This window comes from Mesoplodon bidens (assembly GCF_964165515.1).
Source record: "Mesoplodon bidens genome assembly, chromosome: 2".
NCBI lineage: Eukaryota > Metazoa > Chordata > Mammalia > Artiodactyla > Ziphiidae > Mesoplodon > Mesoplodon bidens.
In genome coordinates this window covers 180,011,055-180,024,548 of record NC_138177.1, presented here as the reverse complement: position 1 = coordinate 180,024,548, position 13,494 = coordinate 180,011,055, and the positions used below count along the sequence as shown (strand labels likewise).

General features: G+C 55.2%; 1 protein-coding gene across 3 annotated transcripts in view; it reads left to right on the top strand.

Moving 5' to 3' along the window:
* SPSB1 (splA/ryanodine receptor domain and SOCS box containing 1) overlaps nucleotides 1-13,494 on the top strand; it is a 68,705-nt gene that overhangs the window by 46,400 nt on the left and 8,811 nt on the right. For 2 of the 3 annotated variants that reach the window (XM_081215187.1, XM_081215188.1), the window contains one exon: nucleotides 11,590-12,432. In XM_081215187.1, the coding sequence (XP_081071313.1) occupies nucleotides 11,739-12,432 (694 nt within the window). In that variant the 5' untranslated portion in view covers nucleotides 11,590-11,738. Of the gene's footprint in view, nucleotides 1-10,389; nucleotides 10,528-11,589; nucleotides 12,433-13,494 lie in introns of all 3 variants that reach the window. The other variant, XM_081215189.1, reaches the window with a different exon arrangement.

Below are 13,494 nucleotides of genomic sequence, written 5' to 3'. Positions count from 1 at the left end.
CCAATCATGCATGGATGGACATTTGGATTCATCCATTTATGGTTTTGTAACAACAATAGGACAACAGTAAGGAAATGTGAAAGAAAGGGAAACTCATAAGCTCATCACTCTAAACAGAGAAACACCATGTTTGCACCTTCCTTTTCATCTCTTTTCCTGCATGTGCCTGTATAATTTTTTCTAGATTTTACTCTTAGGGCAGATACAGCTGTGTCCTTCCTTTTACCTAAGACAGCAAACCTTTTTCTGTGTCTCTCAAAGAGTGATCCTTTCAGCTAGCGTCTTGGATGGCTGTGTCCATCTCCATAGATGTGGCTGGGGAGCTCCCTTCCTGCCTCCTTGCATCACCCCCACGTGACCAGCTAGTGCCGTGGGAATCTAGCACCCGGCCCCTTCCTCTTGCCTGGAGGTTCAGGGTGAATTTATCCGCCACCTGTGGGCTTGCTGAGCCCCCTCCTCCCCACCTTGTCGAGTTATCAGCCCAGGTGTTCAGGACTTTCCAGGTTGACAGGATTGGAGGAGGAAGACCAGCAACCCAAAAGAGGAAGTTCCTGCAGGCTATTGTGGCTTTAAAGGATATTTAAGTCCTTTTTTTCACCAACTGGCCTGTGAGGCCCAGGGATTTACCTCTCCCTTGGCATCCTGTTGAGTTCCGTGAAATCCCACCCAGGGTACGGTGATTAGGTTGCACTAGGAGACGGACTGCCCCATTCCTTTTAGAATCCTGCCCAAGTTCATTGGCTGCGGTCCATTCGAGGTCCAGTTGACAAACCTTCAGCCCAACTAGTTGTGCAGAAACTCCTGAGCGCCTTCAGACCCCACGGTCATTTCCAAGATCGGGAAGCCTTTTGGTAGGTTACTTTCACGTTTGATTTTTTTCTTCAAGGAATGGACAGTGGGGGATGGGGGGTTCTGAGGGCCCAAGATTTTGAGGGTGATGAGAGGAGAGGTGGCCGTGAAAATGAAAAGAAACACGGGACTTCCCTGGTGGTCCGGTGGTTGGGACCATGCTTCCGTTGCAGGGGGCATGGGTTCAATCCCTAGTCGGGGAACTAAGATCCTGCAAGCCACACGGTGTGGCCAAAAAAAAAAAGAAAAAGAAAAGAAAAGAAAAAAGAAACGGCTCTAAGGCCAGCTTGTTAGGGAGAAATTCTTAACCTCCCACACACGACCATCATTACAGTCAGACAACCCAGATGTCCTTCTATAAGGGAAAGTTACCAAAATTGTGATAATGGAATATTATGCAGCTACTAACGCATAAAATTGATGTAGGAGCTGATATATATTATGGCTTGGAAAAAGTGTGTGTGGTGTGATCCTTTGCTCTAAGTGGACGGCCCCTGTATCTGCGCTTGATTGGGAGGGGGATGCTTTAATTTATACTGTATGCATTTCTTTGAGATTTCTTATGAGCATGTATAACATTTGGAATATGTCAAATCAAGATAGAACAAGAATTTTTTTTAAATTGTCATCAATCCACGCCTGTCAGTTCTCACTTAATGTGGATTTGAGATTCCAAAATGTTGAGCTATAATTCCTTCAAACCAGCAGTGTCCTAATCCCCTGGAGGGCTCATTAGTAGGCAGAGTGCTGGACCCCATCCTCAGCGTCCCTGATTCAGGAAGTCAGGGGTGGGGCCCAAGCCTTTGCGTCTCTAACGGGTGATGCTGATCTGCTGATCCGGGGACCCCACTTTGAGAACCACTCCTGTGAACCTGTTTGCAAGAGAGCATCCCTACGGCCTCTCCCCACTGTAGACATTTTATGGGACTTCTGCCCCTGCTCTTGACCTAAAGGGTTTACATTATTTAATGGGGTTTTAGAGGTTGTACAACGACAGGTGGCTTTGCTGGAACGGTGGTCTCACACGATGGGACTGGGCTCCTTGGGCCACCCTGGGAGGCCTGAATTCGCACCTGTCTTGGTATTCCCTGGCTGAGTGCTCTCTTGCACTTGGCATTCAAGATTCTGTCCTTTTATTTATCTCCTCATGTTAAAAGGAGGCAGGAGGGCTTCCCTGGTGGCGCAGTGGTTGAGAGTCTGCCTGCCGATGCAGGGGACATGGGTTCGTGCCCCGGTCCGGGAAGATCCCACATACCGCGGAGCGGCTAGGCCCGTGAGCCATGGCCGCTGAGCCTGCGCATCGGGAGCCTGTGCTCCACAACGGGAGAGGCCACAACAGTGAGAGGCCCGCGTACCGCCAAAAAAAAAAAAAAAAAAAAGGAGGCAGGAGGGGGCAGGGAGCAGCATGTATTAAGCACCTACTGTGTACGCCCGATGCTGTGTTGAGTGCTTTAGCTACCCTGCATGCTGCCCTTGCCCCTCCTTTTACACCCCCGCGTGGTTTGAGAGCATCACCGGGGTCTGCCGGGAGAGATAAGGGGACCCGGGCCCCTCTGCCTCTCTGTGAGCTGATTCCTCTCGCGGCCTTACATCTCTCCCTGGCCTCCCTCCTGCTCATTCTTCCTGAAGGGATGTGGGGTGACCCACATGATCACTCTCAGAGTGACCTTTCCCAGTTGGCACATCCCGCTGAAAGAGGCCAGAGTGTCACCTGCTCCCACTCAGGCCTCCGGGCCCTAAAACCTGGGCGTGGCCAGACTTTGTTCCAGGGACCCTAATGGAGGCCAGCGGCCGGTGGAGTGAGCGGGCAAGCGAGCATCCTACGGGAGGCCAGGGCCTCCAGAGAGGACCCTTGTTTCCCTGTAGAGCCTTCTCCAGGTGCCCACCTCGGGGAAGGTGAGCCCCACTTTTCTCGGGACCGGAGTGAGCTCACTGGGGCCACCAGGCCACCCGGGGATTGTAGGCTTCTGCCACCAGCCAGGTGGGGTGAGGAAGCACCTGCATCCCCCAGCCTTTCCCCTTGGGCACCCATGGGCTCTCCCTCGGAGGTGGCTGTGGCACTGTCCTCCGTGCTGCCTTCCTGCCCCCTTTCCACGGGGCCCCCCAGCTCGTGCGTGGACCAGGCAGGCCCAGTTTGATGGACCACCCAGCCTGAGCAAGGTTGGGGGCCACCATCTAGACTTCCTTCCCACTGCCGCTCAAAGGCACATCTGCTGCCGTCTCAGAAAACTTCAGGAAGGTCGCTGTGTGTCATTGTGTGTCCCTCAGTTCCCTCCAAAGAGCAGAGCTTCTCATCTGAACAAAGCACAGGCCGTTGCCGTTATAACCTTGACTTGGCTGCAGCCGTGACTTTTTTTTTTTAATTTTTAGTCTCTGAATGAATGTTGATGCTATTTCCCAGGGACAAGGCTCAACTGATTCGAGCCCTTTCTGAAAGTGCCATGAGTAATCTGGGTCCTTCCGTAGGTGTTTACAGCAGGTGCATTTTTTGGTCTTTTGAAGTCAGAGGCTAGAGCTCCGGCCCATGTGGGATTTTCTCTCCAGAATCACTCGTCAGAACTTTCCAGAAAGGTCCAATACTTTTGGTTGATTCTAGAGCCAGACACTGACTTTTACATCCCTGCTTGAGCAAGAAGACAGCTTTCCTGGGTCTTCCCGGGCATCCCTCCTCAAGGGTGCAGGTGAGATGGGGTAGGGTTAGAGTTAGGGTAACCACATGGCTCTTGTCCTCTGGTTGGTGGCACCTTGGCCGGGGCTCCATGGCCAGGCTGCATGGAGCACACCCACCCTGGGCGCTCCCACCACCAAAATGTGTTCCGGAGCCCCGGCTGATGAAGCACAAAACGCTAATATGCAGGCTGCAGAAGTTGCATCCTGATCTAATAACCGATCGCTTAGGCCTGCTTCTCTTGCAAAATCCTGGGCTGCAACCAGCGATGTGTGAGGTGGGGAGGCGGAGGGAGGGAGCTTATTTGATCTGCAGGTGAAAGGAGGCTTTATAAATAGGTCACCTTGTTCCACATCCTGAATTTTATTCTTTCCCCATCTTGGGTCGAAACAATGGTTTTACTGTTCTGGGGTCAGTCAGACGCACTGAGGGGGAACTGAGCTGAAAGGGGGTGAGTGTACGTCTGCCGCTCCTCAGTGGCTGCCTCTGTGTGTCCCCTGCCCCCCACCCCTGTTCCATCCATTTGTCACCGGTCACCTTGGACGTGTCTCCAACAGAGGGTATGGCTCGTTCAACAAACTTTTTTTTTTTTTAACAACAAAACAAAAGGATAACTTTTAGTAGTTCCAGGACCAATTGATCCGAACGTGCTTTTTTGGACGGCGGAACTGCGGAGCTGTAGCTTTAATTGAAGGGACAGCGTCGGAGTTACGGGCAGGTGCTGAGTGAGCGGTCCCAGCTGAGCCAGGGTTGGCATTCTTGCCCCCTCCAGCCTCTGCTCCCCCCGCCCCACCCCTGCCGAGGTCCTCCTTCCTCACCTCCCCACCTGGCCTTGGCGGGGCCCAGAACCACATACAGCTGCCAGGGCTGGGTTTCCAGTCTGAGCACGGAGCAGTTCTTTTCTTGCTTGGGGCCCACGGAGACAGATAGCTACCCCATTTTTGCTGGGAAAATTAAAATTTGTGATGTGGAAACAGTGTAATTGGAAGTCTTAGGAGAACTCATTATAGAAATACTGTCCCCTTTGGGGATGGCTCCAGAACTGTAGCTGGGAATTCTTGTCCTTTTATTTTAAATGCCCTACTATCTCCATGTGTATCTTCCTGGGTAAATTAAACATTTATCCTGTGCTTGCTTTATAAGAAGTGACACACGTGGAGAGCCTGTAGGAACAATTGCTCTGAGGACAACTTGTGCTTGTGACTGTAGTGCGTTCAGTCAGTATTTTGCAGCCTTTTATTCTTTTTTTCTTTGCTTAAACATTATTTTCATTGCAAAAGGGAATACATGCATTAAATTTTTTTTTCCTTTCAAAAAGTCCTTAAAGTGAACGCATCTTTCCTCCCGCCTCCCACCCGCCCCCCTCCAGGACTAACCGTTGTGGAAGGTTTGGTGTTTATCCTTCCAAACCTTTCTCTATGCCTACGGACAAACGCGCACAGATAGCATCTTTTAAAAATTCTGTTCTTACAGACATGGGATCGTGCTCTGCATGGTGTTCTCCGATTTGCTTTTTAAAATCTAACAGCGTCATGTTGCATTTTGTGTTAAATCAGCACATCTGAGGGGCTACCTCCCTCTCTCCAAGGCTGCTGGAGTTCCTGGTGCAGTGAGCATCTTTGCCCACATGTCCCTGGGCAGGGCTGTAGGGTTTTGTAGACTAGACCCCTGGAAAGCTGGTCGGTGGGTGATCGCGGCGTATTTTACACCTGGATGGGGACTGCCACATGGCACCTGCACGCCGAGAAGCATGTCCCAGTTGGGGTCTGTCTGGGATCCACGCCCACACCTGTGCACAAACGGCCTTTTCCCAACATCCTTTCCAGGTCCCCTTAACCTTTGTTAACCCTGTGCATCCCACGAGGCTTGCTGGTCCCCCGTCACCCATAGAACTCTGCCAGCATCACTTTTCTCTGTGACTTGCATAGTGAAAGCCATGGGTGTATCCAACAGGCGTTCTCCACCACGTGTGCCCAGGAGACACGGATAGGAGCATGCCCTTGCCTCCCCCTTCAGAGAGAATCACTGCCTTAGGTCATTAAAGGCCGGGTGCCCTTCACCCAGCCCACCGTTCAGACCCGCAAGCGGTACGCCTCGGGGGTGTTTCTTACGCCTCCCCACCCTCTGGGGATCACTGTCCAGTCCTGGGCTTCCTTCCCTGCACGTCCACTAATTCTGGATCTGTTGTCCCTCCCTCCGTGGGCACAGGCCACCTGGAGGAGCCCAAGAAACTGGAGGGAAGGTGGTTTGTGAGGCTTTGGTCTTCCTTCCTGTGGAGAGCTGTGGTCCCCAGCAAACCCTCTCTGAAGCAGGGCTTCGGGGTAGGAGCACTGGTCCCTGGACCCTGAGCAGAGAGCACTTAACTGGCTGCTGGTGGCAGCAACGGGAGAGGTTCATCCACTTAGAATTCCTCTATGGATGGGTGGCTCTGGTGGATTCTTGGGAACGCTGCATGGAAGGCTTCTGCCTGTTAGAGGGTCCAGGTGGCATCCCTTTTCAAAGTGAACCATGAACTGACCTTTGACCCAGTGAGGACGATGTGTGTGGCATTGGGCGAGAAGGGGGTCCTCGGTAGGTGGAAAGTGTCCAACCAAGTCAAGCCATAGGGCTTTGCAGACGTCCCTCCCGCTCTGTCCCAGAGCTTTTTTTTTTTTTTTTGCGGTACGCGGGCCTCTCAGTGTTGTGGCCTCTCCCGTTGCGGAGCACAGGCTCCGGACGCACAGGCTCAGAGGCCATGGCTCACGGGCCCAGCCGCTCCACGGCATGTGGGATCCTCCCGGACCGGGGCACGAACCCGTGTCCCCTGCATCGGCAGGCGGACTCTCAACCACTGCGCCACCAGGGAAGCCCTGTCCCAGAGCTTTTGATCTCATTCACTCTATTGAAAGTAAATGCAAAATCCGAGAAGCCTTGCCAAGCTTGTAGGGGGTGTGTGTGTGTGTGTGTGTGTGTGTGTGTGTGTGTGTGTGTGTTACTCATTTGTACACACGTATTCTCAGTCCTGGTTGAGATACTCATCCTGCTGTATTTGACGCGGATAATGACCCGCCCGCCAGGCGCGAGAGTCCCCTGTCCCGCCGAGCCCGGGGCATGCCGGTGTCTCTTCTCACCCCTTTCTGGCTATGCCCTTGGTCTTTGGGAAGCACCAGGCGCTGGAACCTTGTTTGCAGCACCCTGTCCCTGCAGCCTCAGGGACTGAGGACAGTGAGACCAGTGTCTTATTGGGGCGATCAGAGGTTGGGGGGCAGGACTTTGTTGTCTGAGGGTTGGCTTGAGGCAGCCGTGAGGAGGAACGGGTGGATGTGCTCTTAGGAACACGTAGCTAATGTGCGATGCTTTCTGGGAAAGAGCACTGCCGTCAGGGCACTGAAGGGGAGTGGGGTCCGCCGTCCACGGCACTGCCTGGACCTCCTCTCCTCCCTCCTGCTCTTTAGCCCTGATGCCACCACAGCTGCTGGAGCTCTGAGTGTGCACACACACACGTGTGTGTATGTGTGTCTGCGTGTGACTGGTGGGGAGTGGTGACAGCAACAAGGCCACCTCTGTCCCCCACTTCTCTCTTCCAGCCCCGCAGGGCAATACACGGCCACCCCCTCCGCCCCCTCTGTGGCTTTGCTTCTCCCGGGTGGGGATGAGGGCTGGGTCCTCCCACCTCCTGGGGACTCACCAAGGACCTGCTGAGCCAAACCAGGCCCTGACACTCCTGTAGCAACTCTAGGCCCTGCAAAGCCTGGACATCCACATTTGTGTCTCAGACGCAGAAAAGGGGGCTGGTCCCGGAGCCGGGGCCTGTACTGCTTCTCCCACTTCCTACCTGAAGTTTGGTGCCCACCAGGGACTCCCGCCTTGGCCCGGCATTAACAGGATCAGCACAGGCCAAAACAGCATCTCCATCACTCGGCACTTTTGGATGATGTAACCCACTTCCCCTCCCCCCTGCCCCCACCCCAACCTTCATGTCTAGGTATTTTAACGAGAGTGTCAGCAGTTTTGCTTGGGTTTAGAACAGGGATCAGTAAGCTATGGCCCCTGGGCCAAATCCAGTCCCACTGTCTGTTTTTATAAATAAAGTTTTATTGGAACATAGCCATGCCCATTCACTTACATATTGTCTAGAAAGCCTAGAATATTTACCATCTGGCCCCTTATTTGCTGGCCCCGGCTTAGAATGGTCCTTAAACTTGATCTGCTCTAGCTCAGCATTCCAAGCACTTGGGTCTGGCCCAAAGACAGCGTCCATCTGTAGGACCAGGTATGGTGACCAAGAAGATGGCTAACAGTGATCTTCGTTCAGTGTACGGAGCACGGTCTAAAAATAAAAACAAAAAAGTGAAAATGCCAGTTTTCTAGGTCCTCTCTGGAACATTGTCTCAGCTGAGTCTTAGGTAAGCGTGGGACACCCATCTTACAGAGGAGCAAACTGAGGCTCAGAAAAGCTAAGGACGAATCCTAGGCAGAGAAGGCCGAGGATTGGAAGCTGGGGGAGCAGGACTGTTGGAGGAATGATGCAGAGTCAGGTGGTGAGGTTGGGGCGGAGCCTGGAAGGGAGCGCCCTGCCAGGCTACAGTCCCCAAAAAGAGGGCTAGTGGATCTCTGCGGCCACATTTAGAAGTAGACGGAAAGCGGAGGGCAGCTGGATGGCTTCAGTGGCCTTGCGTGGCAAGTAGGCGGCTCTGTGTGGACAGCAGGAGGTGTTGGCCTGGACACAGGGTGGGGTTGGGCAGGTGACAGGTGAGTCAGGAGTGGCCCTAGGGTTGCCACAGTGATTGACCACCTAGGAGGTGACTCAGATGGCAGGACGGCCCAGGAACAGCAGAAGGGGTGGCTCACGTCCCTGGCTAGGCCCCGGGGTGCCCTTGTGTGGGAGTGGTCCCGAGATGCTGCAGGCGTCTTTGCCTGCCCTCTCCATGCCCTCTCCCCAGCCTCTTCCTCCCAGGGACACCCCTGTGCTCAAGGTCACATGGTCCAGGGGCCAGAAGGTCTCCCTCGCTTGGATGGTTCCCAATATGGGGGACCAGGAGGGTAGGAGCTGAACACAAGGGCCATGTAAGTAAACCTGCTTGGCAGCCAGGAGGTAGAATCTCAGAAAGGGAAGCGCTGGTGGAGCTGACCTGGACACACAGCCGACAAGTCACTGTGAGGTTACATTGTCTTTTCTGACCCCTCGTTCTGAGGCTGGACTGACCTTGCTGCCACGAGATTCCTTTTCGCCTCCGTCTTGTGCTTTCCTACTGCAGTGATCCCTGTGCAGGGCCCTTAGTGTGGCTCAGGGGTTGGCCGACTACCTGCTGGTCTGTTCTTGTAAATAAAGTTTTATTGGAACTCAGCCAGGCTCACTTATTTATGCATTGTCTGTGGCTGCTCTCATGCTACAGGCAGAGTTGAGTAGTTACACAGAGACTGTTGGGCCCACAAAGCCTAAAACATTTACTAGCCAGCCCTTGACAGAGAGAGTTTCCTGATCCTGGTCCAGCTGAAGTAGGAGTTATATGTGTGCACAGGCCCAGGTTTACTGGCCCATGAGCCCCTCTCTCGCTCTCTTCCCTTCTCGTCCCACACCCTGTCAACCCTCCACCCCACAACCTCTGACTTGTCCCCAACCTCCTTGTTGTGGCCCTTCTCCGTTCCCACCCATTTCTCTCCAAGTATTTTAAACTAATGTGTTAGCAGGACTTTTCCCCACCACCTTCCCTTCGCACACAGCCCACCTGCCCCGGGTCTCCCCTCCCCCGACCCCCAGCCTCCCCGTGACTCTTCCCACCTGTTCCCATGGGTCGTGGGTAGAGTGGGTCTTTAGTGCCATGAGATTCTGGGAGAGAGGTCCTTCCTGCTGTGAGGCCAGAGCCAGCCGACAGGACGGCGACAGACTGCTTCACTCCAGGAAGCGGTGAAATGAACTCTCTTCAGATATTAATTCCCTCCTGGTCCTCCCAGAGAGCTGACCTGTGTCCCCACGGGGTCCTGCACAGAGAGGTTGCTGGGCACCAGCCAGAGGGGGTATCCAGACAGAGATGGGTGTGGGTGCTTCTGACTTTGAGATCTGCCTTGGACCAGCTTTCCCCCGGCTCAGAAAGATGCTGTTGGGGAGGCGTGGAAGAGGGGGGTCAGGGAAGGCCAACCAGCCAGTCTCTGCAGTTACCAGGACCGCGTTTCCACACCAAACCCAGGCTCTCCGCATCCTGAGATCCTGGGCACCCAGGCCTCAGAGCCATGGGTGCTCGCTCAGCAGGGCCCTGGGGGGAGTCCTGGAGGTTTCAATGGCTCTTGAGAGTTGATGGGACTGAAAGCTTGAACTTGGGATTGTCCTGGGAGTTCTAGGTCGTGAGGTCACCATATCCACAGAACTTTCCAGAACCAGGATGGTCTCCCGGCCGCCGAGGGACCCCTCAGTTCTGTACAGCTTTGCAGACATTTGACACGAGGGATCCCAGCCCCTCTCTGAAGCAGTGCCCATGAGGGAGCCTCTTGTTCCACACCACAAAGGGGAGGGCGAGAAGGGTGATCTGCCCACGGAGGTAAGAGGTCCGGGCCAAGGGCTCCCACTCGGGTGTCTGCCGAGAGCCAGTCTCCAGGGTCCCTGGCCACCCTGAGGACGGCGTCTCATGGGGTCTCTTCCCAGCTGAGAGGAAGGCATCTCCAGGGCAGCCAGAGACCAGACTGGCGTCCGGCCCCGCACAGGTCCCATCCCTCCTCCTGGCCCTGCTGGTGCCTGGGCGCCCGACAGGGAGGCCAGCGGTCCCAGGTTCCCAGATTTCCTGCAGCCGGTCCCTGCCCTCGTCCCCCAGCAGGCGCTCTGTCTTCTGCCACGGTGGGACAGCAACACGCCCGCTGCAGCCCCTACACTGGGCTGCTTTGTGTTCTCCTTGTCCCAGGCACCATCGTGCTCCTTGGAACAAGTGGCCCTGGGATGCTTCTCCAGCAGCCAGGCACCGATGGCCTCTCGCCCAGCTCCTCTGTGTCCTCGTTTGGTCGTGTTTATGTAGCCAGGAGCCTGCCTGCTCCCTTGTCTGGTCAGTCCTGGGAGCCCATCCCCCCCAAACCAGGCAGCCAAGAGTCCCTTCTGCGGGCCGGGGGCGGGAGTGGGGTTCTGATGGTGGGAACCACCTTCTCTCTTTAGTGAGGCTCGGGAAACCCAAGTAGCTCGTGATTGTCCCTTCTCCAAGGCGGACACTGGGGACAGGAGTGGCAGGGATGGCCGGAGTCCTGTCCATCGCACGTTTCAGCCCCTCTGCCTGGTGCTGCCGAGACAGAGGATGACGGACGGATGCACTGAGATCTCTCCTCCAACCCAAGGCTCCGACTTCCCTTAAAGGAGCCAAGGGATGGTGGAGCCAGGGCGGGAGTGAGGCATCTTGGAGTCGGACTTCCTCCCCAGATGGGCTGTGGGGACCCAAGGAGAAGTTGAAGAGTGTGGGCAGGAAGGGGTGGCCATCGACGAGTTGGTCCAGAGCTACCGGGGCTGAGAGCCTCTGTGCCCACCCGACTCAGGGCCCGCTGGGGGGTTGCTGTGGCCTCAGGGACCGCTGATCGGGAGCTCTATGTGCACTGGGGTTCCCTTCCCTAATGTGAACCGGCGGTACGTCTTCGGAGGCGGCTGTGCTGGAAGAGAGAGGGACTGGGAGGTGGCATCTCAAACAGCTTCTGCTGCCCCTCGGGGATTCACCTTCCTTCCAAACAGCGGGCGCAGGGAGTAAGCGTCCCCTTGCTTCGACCAGGAGAAATGCCCACTGCGCTGGGCTGATTTCGGCATCGGGCCACCTTGGCCTTCTGCCCTGAGAAACCGTGATGAGGTATTTGGTGAGCCTTGGGCTGGGCACCAGACACAGTTACGAGTAGTGCCCGCCCCAAGGCCGTCAGGTGGACGGCCTCCCTGCTTTATGCCAACCTAGCTGCGGGGACAGAAGGGAATTTCACTGTGTGCCGAGGCTCTGGCCTGCCCGGAATCCAGTGTGATAGGAGCCCAGAAGGCAGACTGCTGGGACGTGCCGGCGTGATACGAACCGAGTTAATTTCTCCCCTTCTCTCCATACCTCCTGCTCACTTGGCCTCCTGTTTCTCCTTCCATCCACTAGGCAGTACCAGATGCTCCACACCGGGCAGAGGCCGCCTAGCAAACTCCCTTAGGAGTGCCGTCCAGGCCTGATTGGAAAACTGGAGAAGAGACCCCGTGATTGATGAGTTTGCCTTGGACGTTGGTGACCAGGTGAAACGGGAGGCCGACATGGGTCAGAAGGTCACTGGAGGTATCAAGACGGTGGACATGAGGGACCCCACGTACCGGCCCTTGAAGCAGGAGCTCCAGGGTCTGGACTACTGCAAGCCCACCCGCCTGGACCTGCTGCTGGACATGCCCCCCGTGTCCTACGATGTCCAGCTGCTCCACTCCTGGAACAACAATGACCGCTCGCTCAACGTCTTTGTGAAGGAGGACGACAAGCTGATCTTTCACCGGCATCCGGTGGCCCAGAGCACGGACGCCATCAGGGGCAAAGTCGGGTACACACGCGGGCTGCACGTGTGGCAGATCACGTGGGCCATGAGGCAGCGCGGCACCCACGCCGTGGTGGGGGTGGCGACGGCAGACGCCCCCTTGCACTCCGTGGGGTACACGACACTCGTGGGGAATAACCACGAGTCCTGGGGCTGGGACTTGGGGCGCAACCGGCTCTACCATGACGGCAAAAACCAGCCGAGCAAAACGTACCCAGCCTTTCTGGAGCCGGACGAGACATTCATTGTCCCTGACTCCTTCCTGGTGGCCTTGGATATGGACGACGGGACCCTGAGCTTCATTGTGGATGGACAGTACATGGGAGTAGCTTTTCGGGGACTCAAGGGCAAAAAACTTTATCCCGTAGTGAGTGCCGTCTGGGGCCACTGTGAGATCCGCATGCGCTACTTGAATGGACTTGACCGTAAGTGTCCTCTGCTCTGTCCAAGGTGGCAGTGTCCCTGGACTCCCTGTGTCCCCTTTGGTCCTCGCTGGGCCCAGCTAGAAGTTTACAGTTGTTGAAATTTAAATGTCTTTAAGTAGACATCCCAGCATTCAGATCCTCGGAGGAGTCTCTTGCCTACCTCTGGTTAAGTGAGGATTTCTAGCCAGAGTCTGCAGATTACATGGCAGCACCTTGTGGATGAATGGATGGATGGGTGGATACGTGGGTGGGTGGATGGATGGATGGATGGATAGGTGGGTGGATGGGTGGATAGATGGATGGGTGAGTGGATGGATGACTAAAGGAGTGAATGGATGGATGGATGGATGGATGGATGGATGGATGGATGGATGGATGGATGGGTGGATGGATGGATGGATGGATGGGTGGATGGATGGATGGATGGATGGGTGGATGGATGGATGGATGGGTGGATGGATGGATGGATGGGTGGATGGCTGACTAAAGGAGTGAATGGATGGGTGGGTGGATGGATAGAAGGGTGGATGGATGGATGGATGGGTGGATGGATGGATGGATGGTCTTTGATAAACATGGTTTGTTTCTGGTTGACCTGCCTCCAGGTTTGATCTGCAGTTGACCACATTGTAGCACAGTAACCAGCATATTATTGAGCTGGGTTTTGCAGCTTTGGGGGCACTAGGGCCTCTCACGTAAATGAAAGCCAATGGCCTCTCATTCATTAGACAGGTTTAGGGTCTTTGCTGGTGCTGGAGCCTTGAGTGGGCTCCTTTGGGACACAGTCCTCTGCAGGGGGTTTGTTTAGTTATGATGTCAGGAGGCCTTTGGAGAGGAGAACATGGATTAGAAACAGGCTGAATCAGCGGCAATTTCCACCTGTCCCTTTGGAAAAGGGAGTGGCCTTTCTCAGACCACGTGTGAAAATAGCCTACCTGTGGCAGCACTGCCCTGGTTTGGGAAGCGGAGGGCTCTGTGGCTTTGTGGCTGGGAGCCCATGGCGGCAGGAGGCCCCAGCGTTCCAGAACTGTCCATACCCATGCTCAACCCTCACTCCTTCAT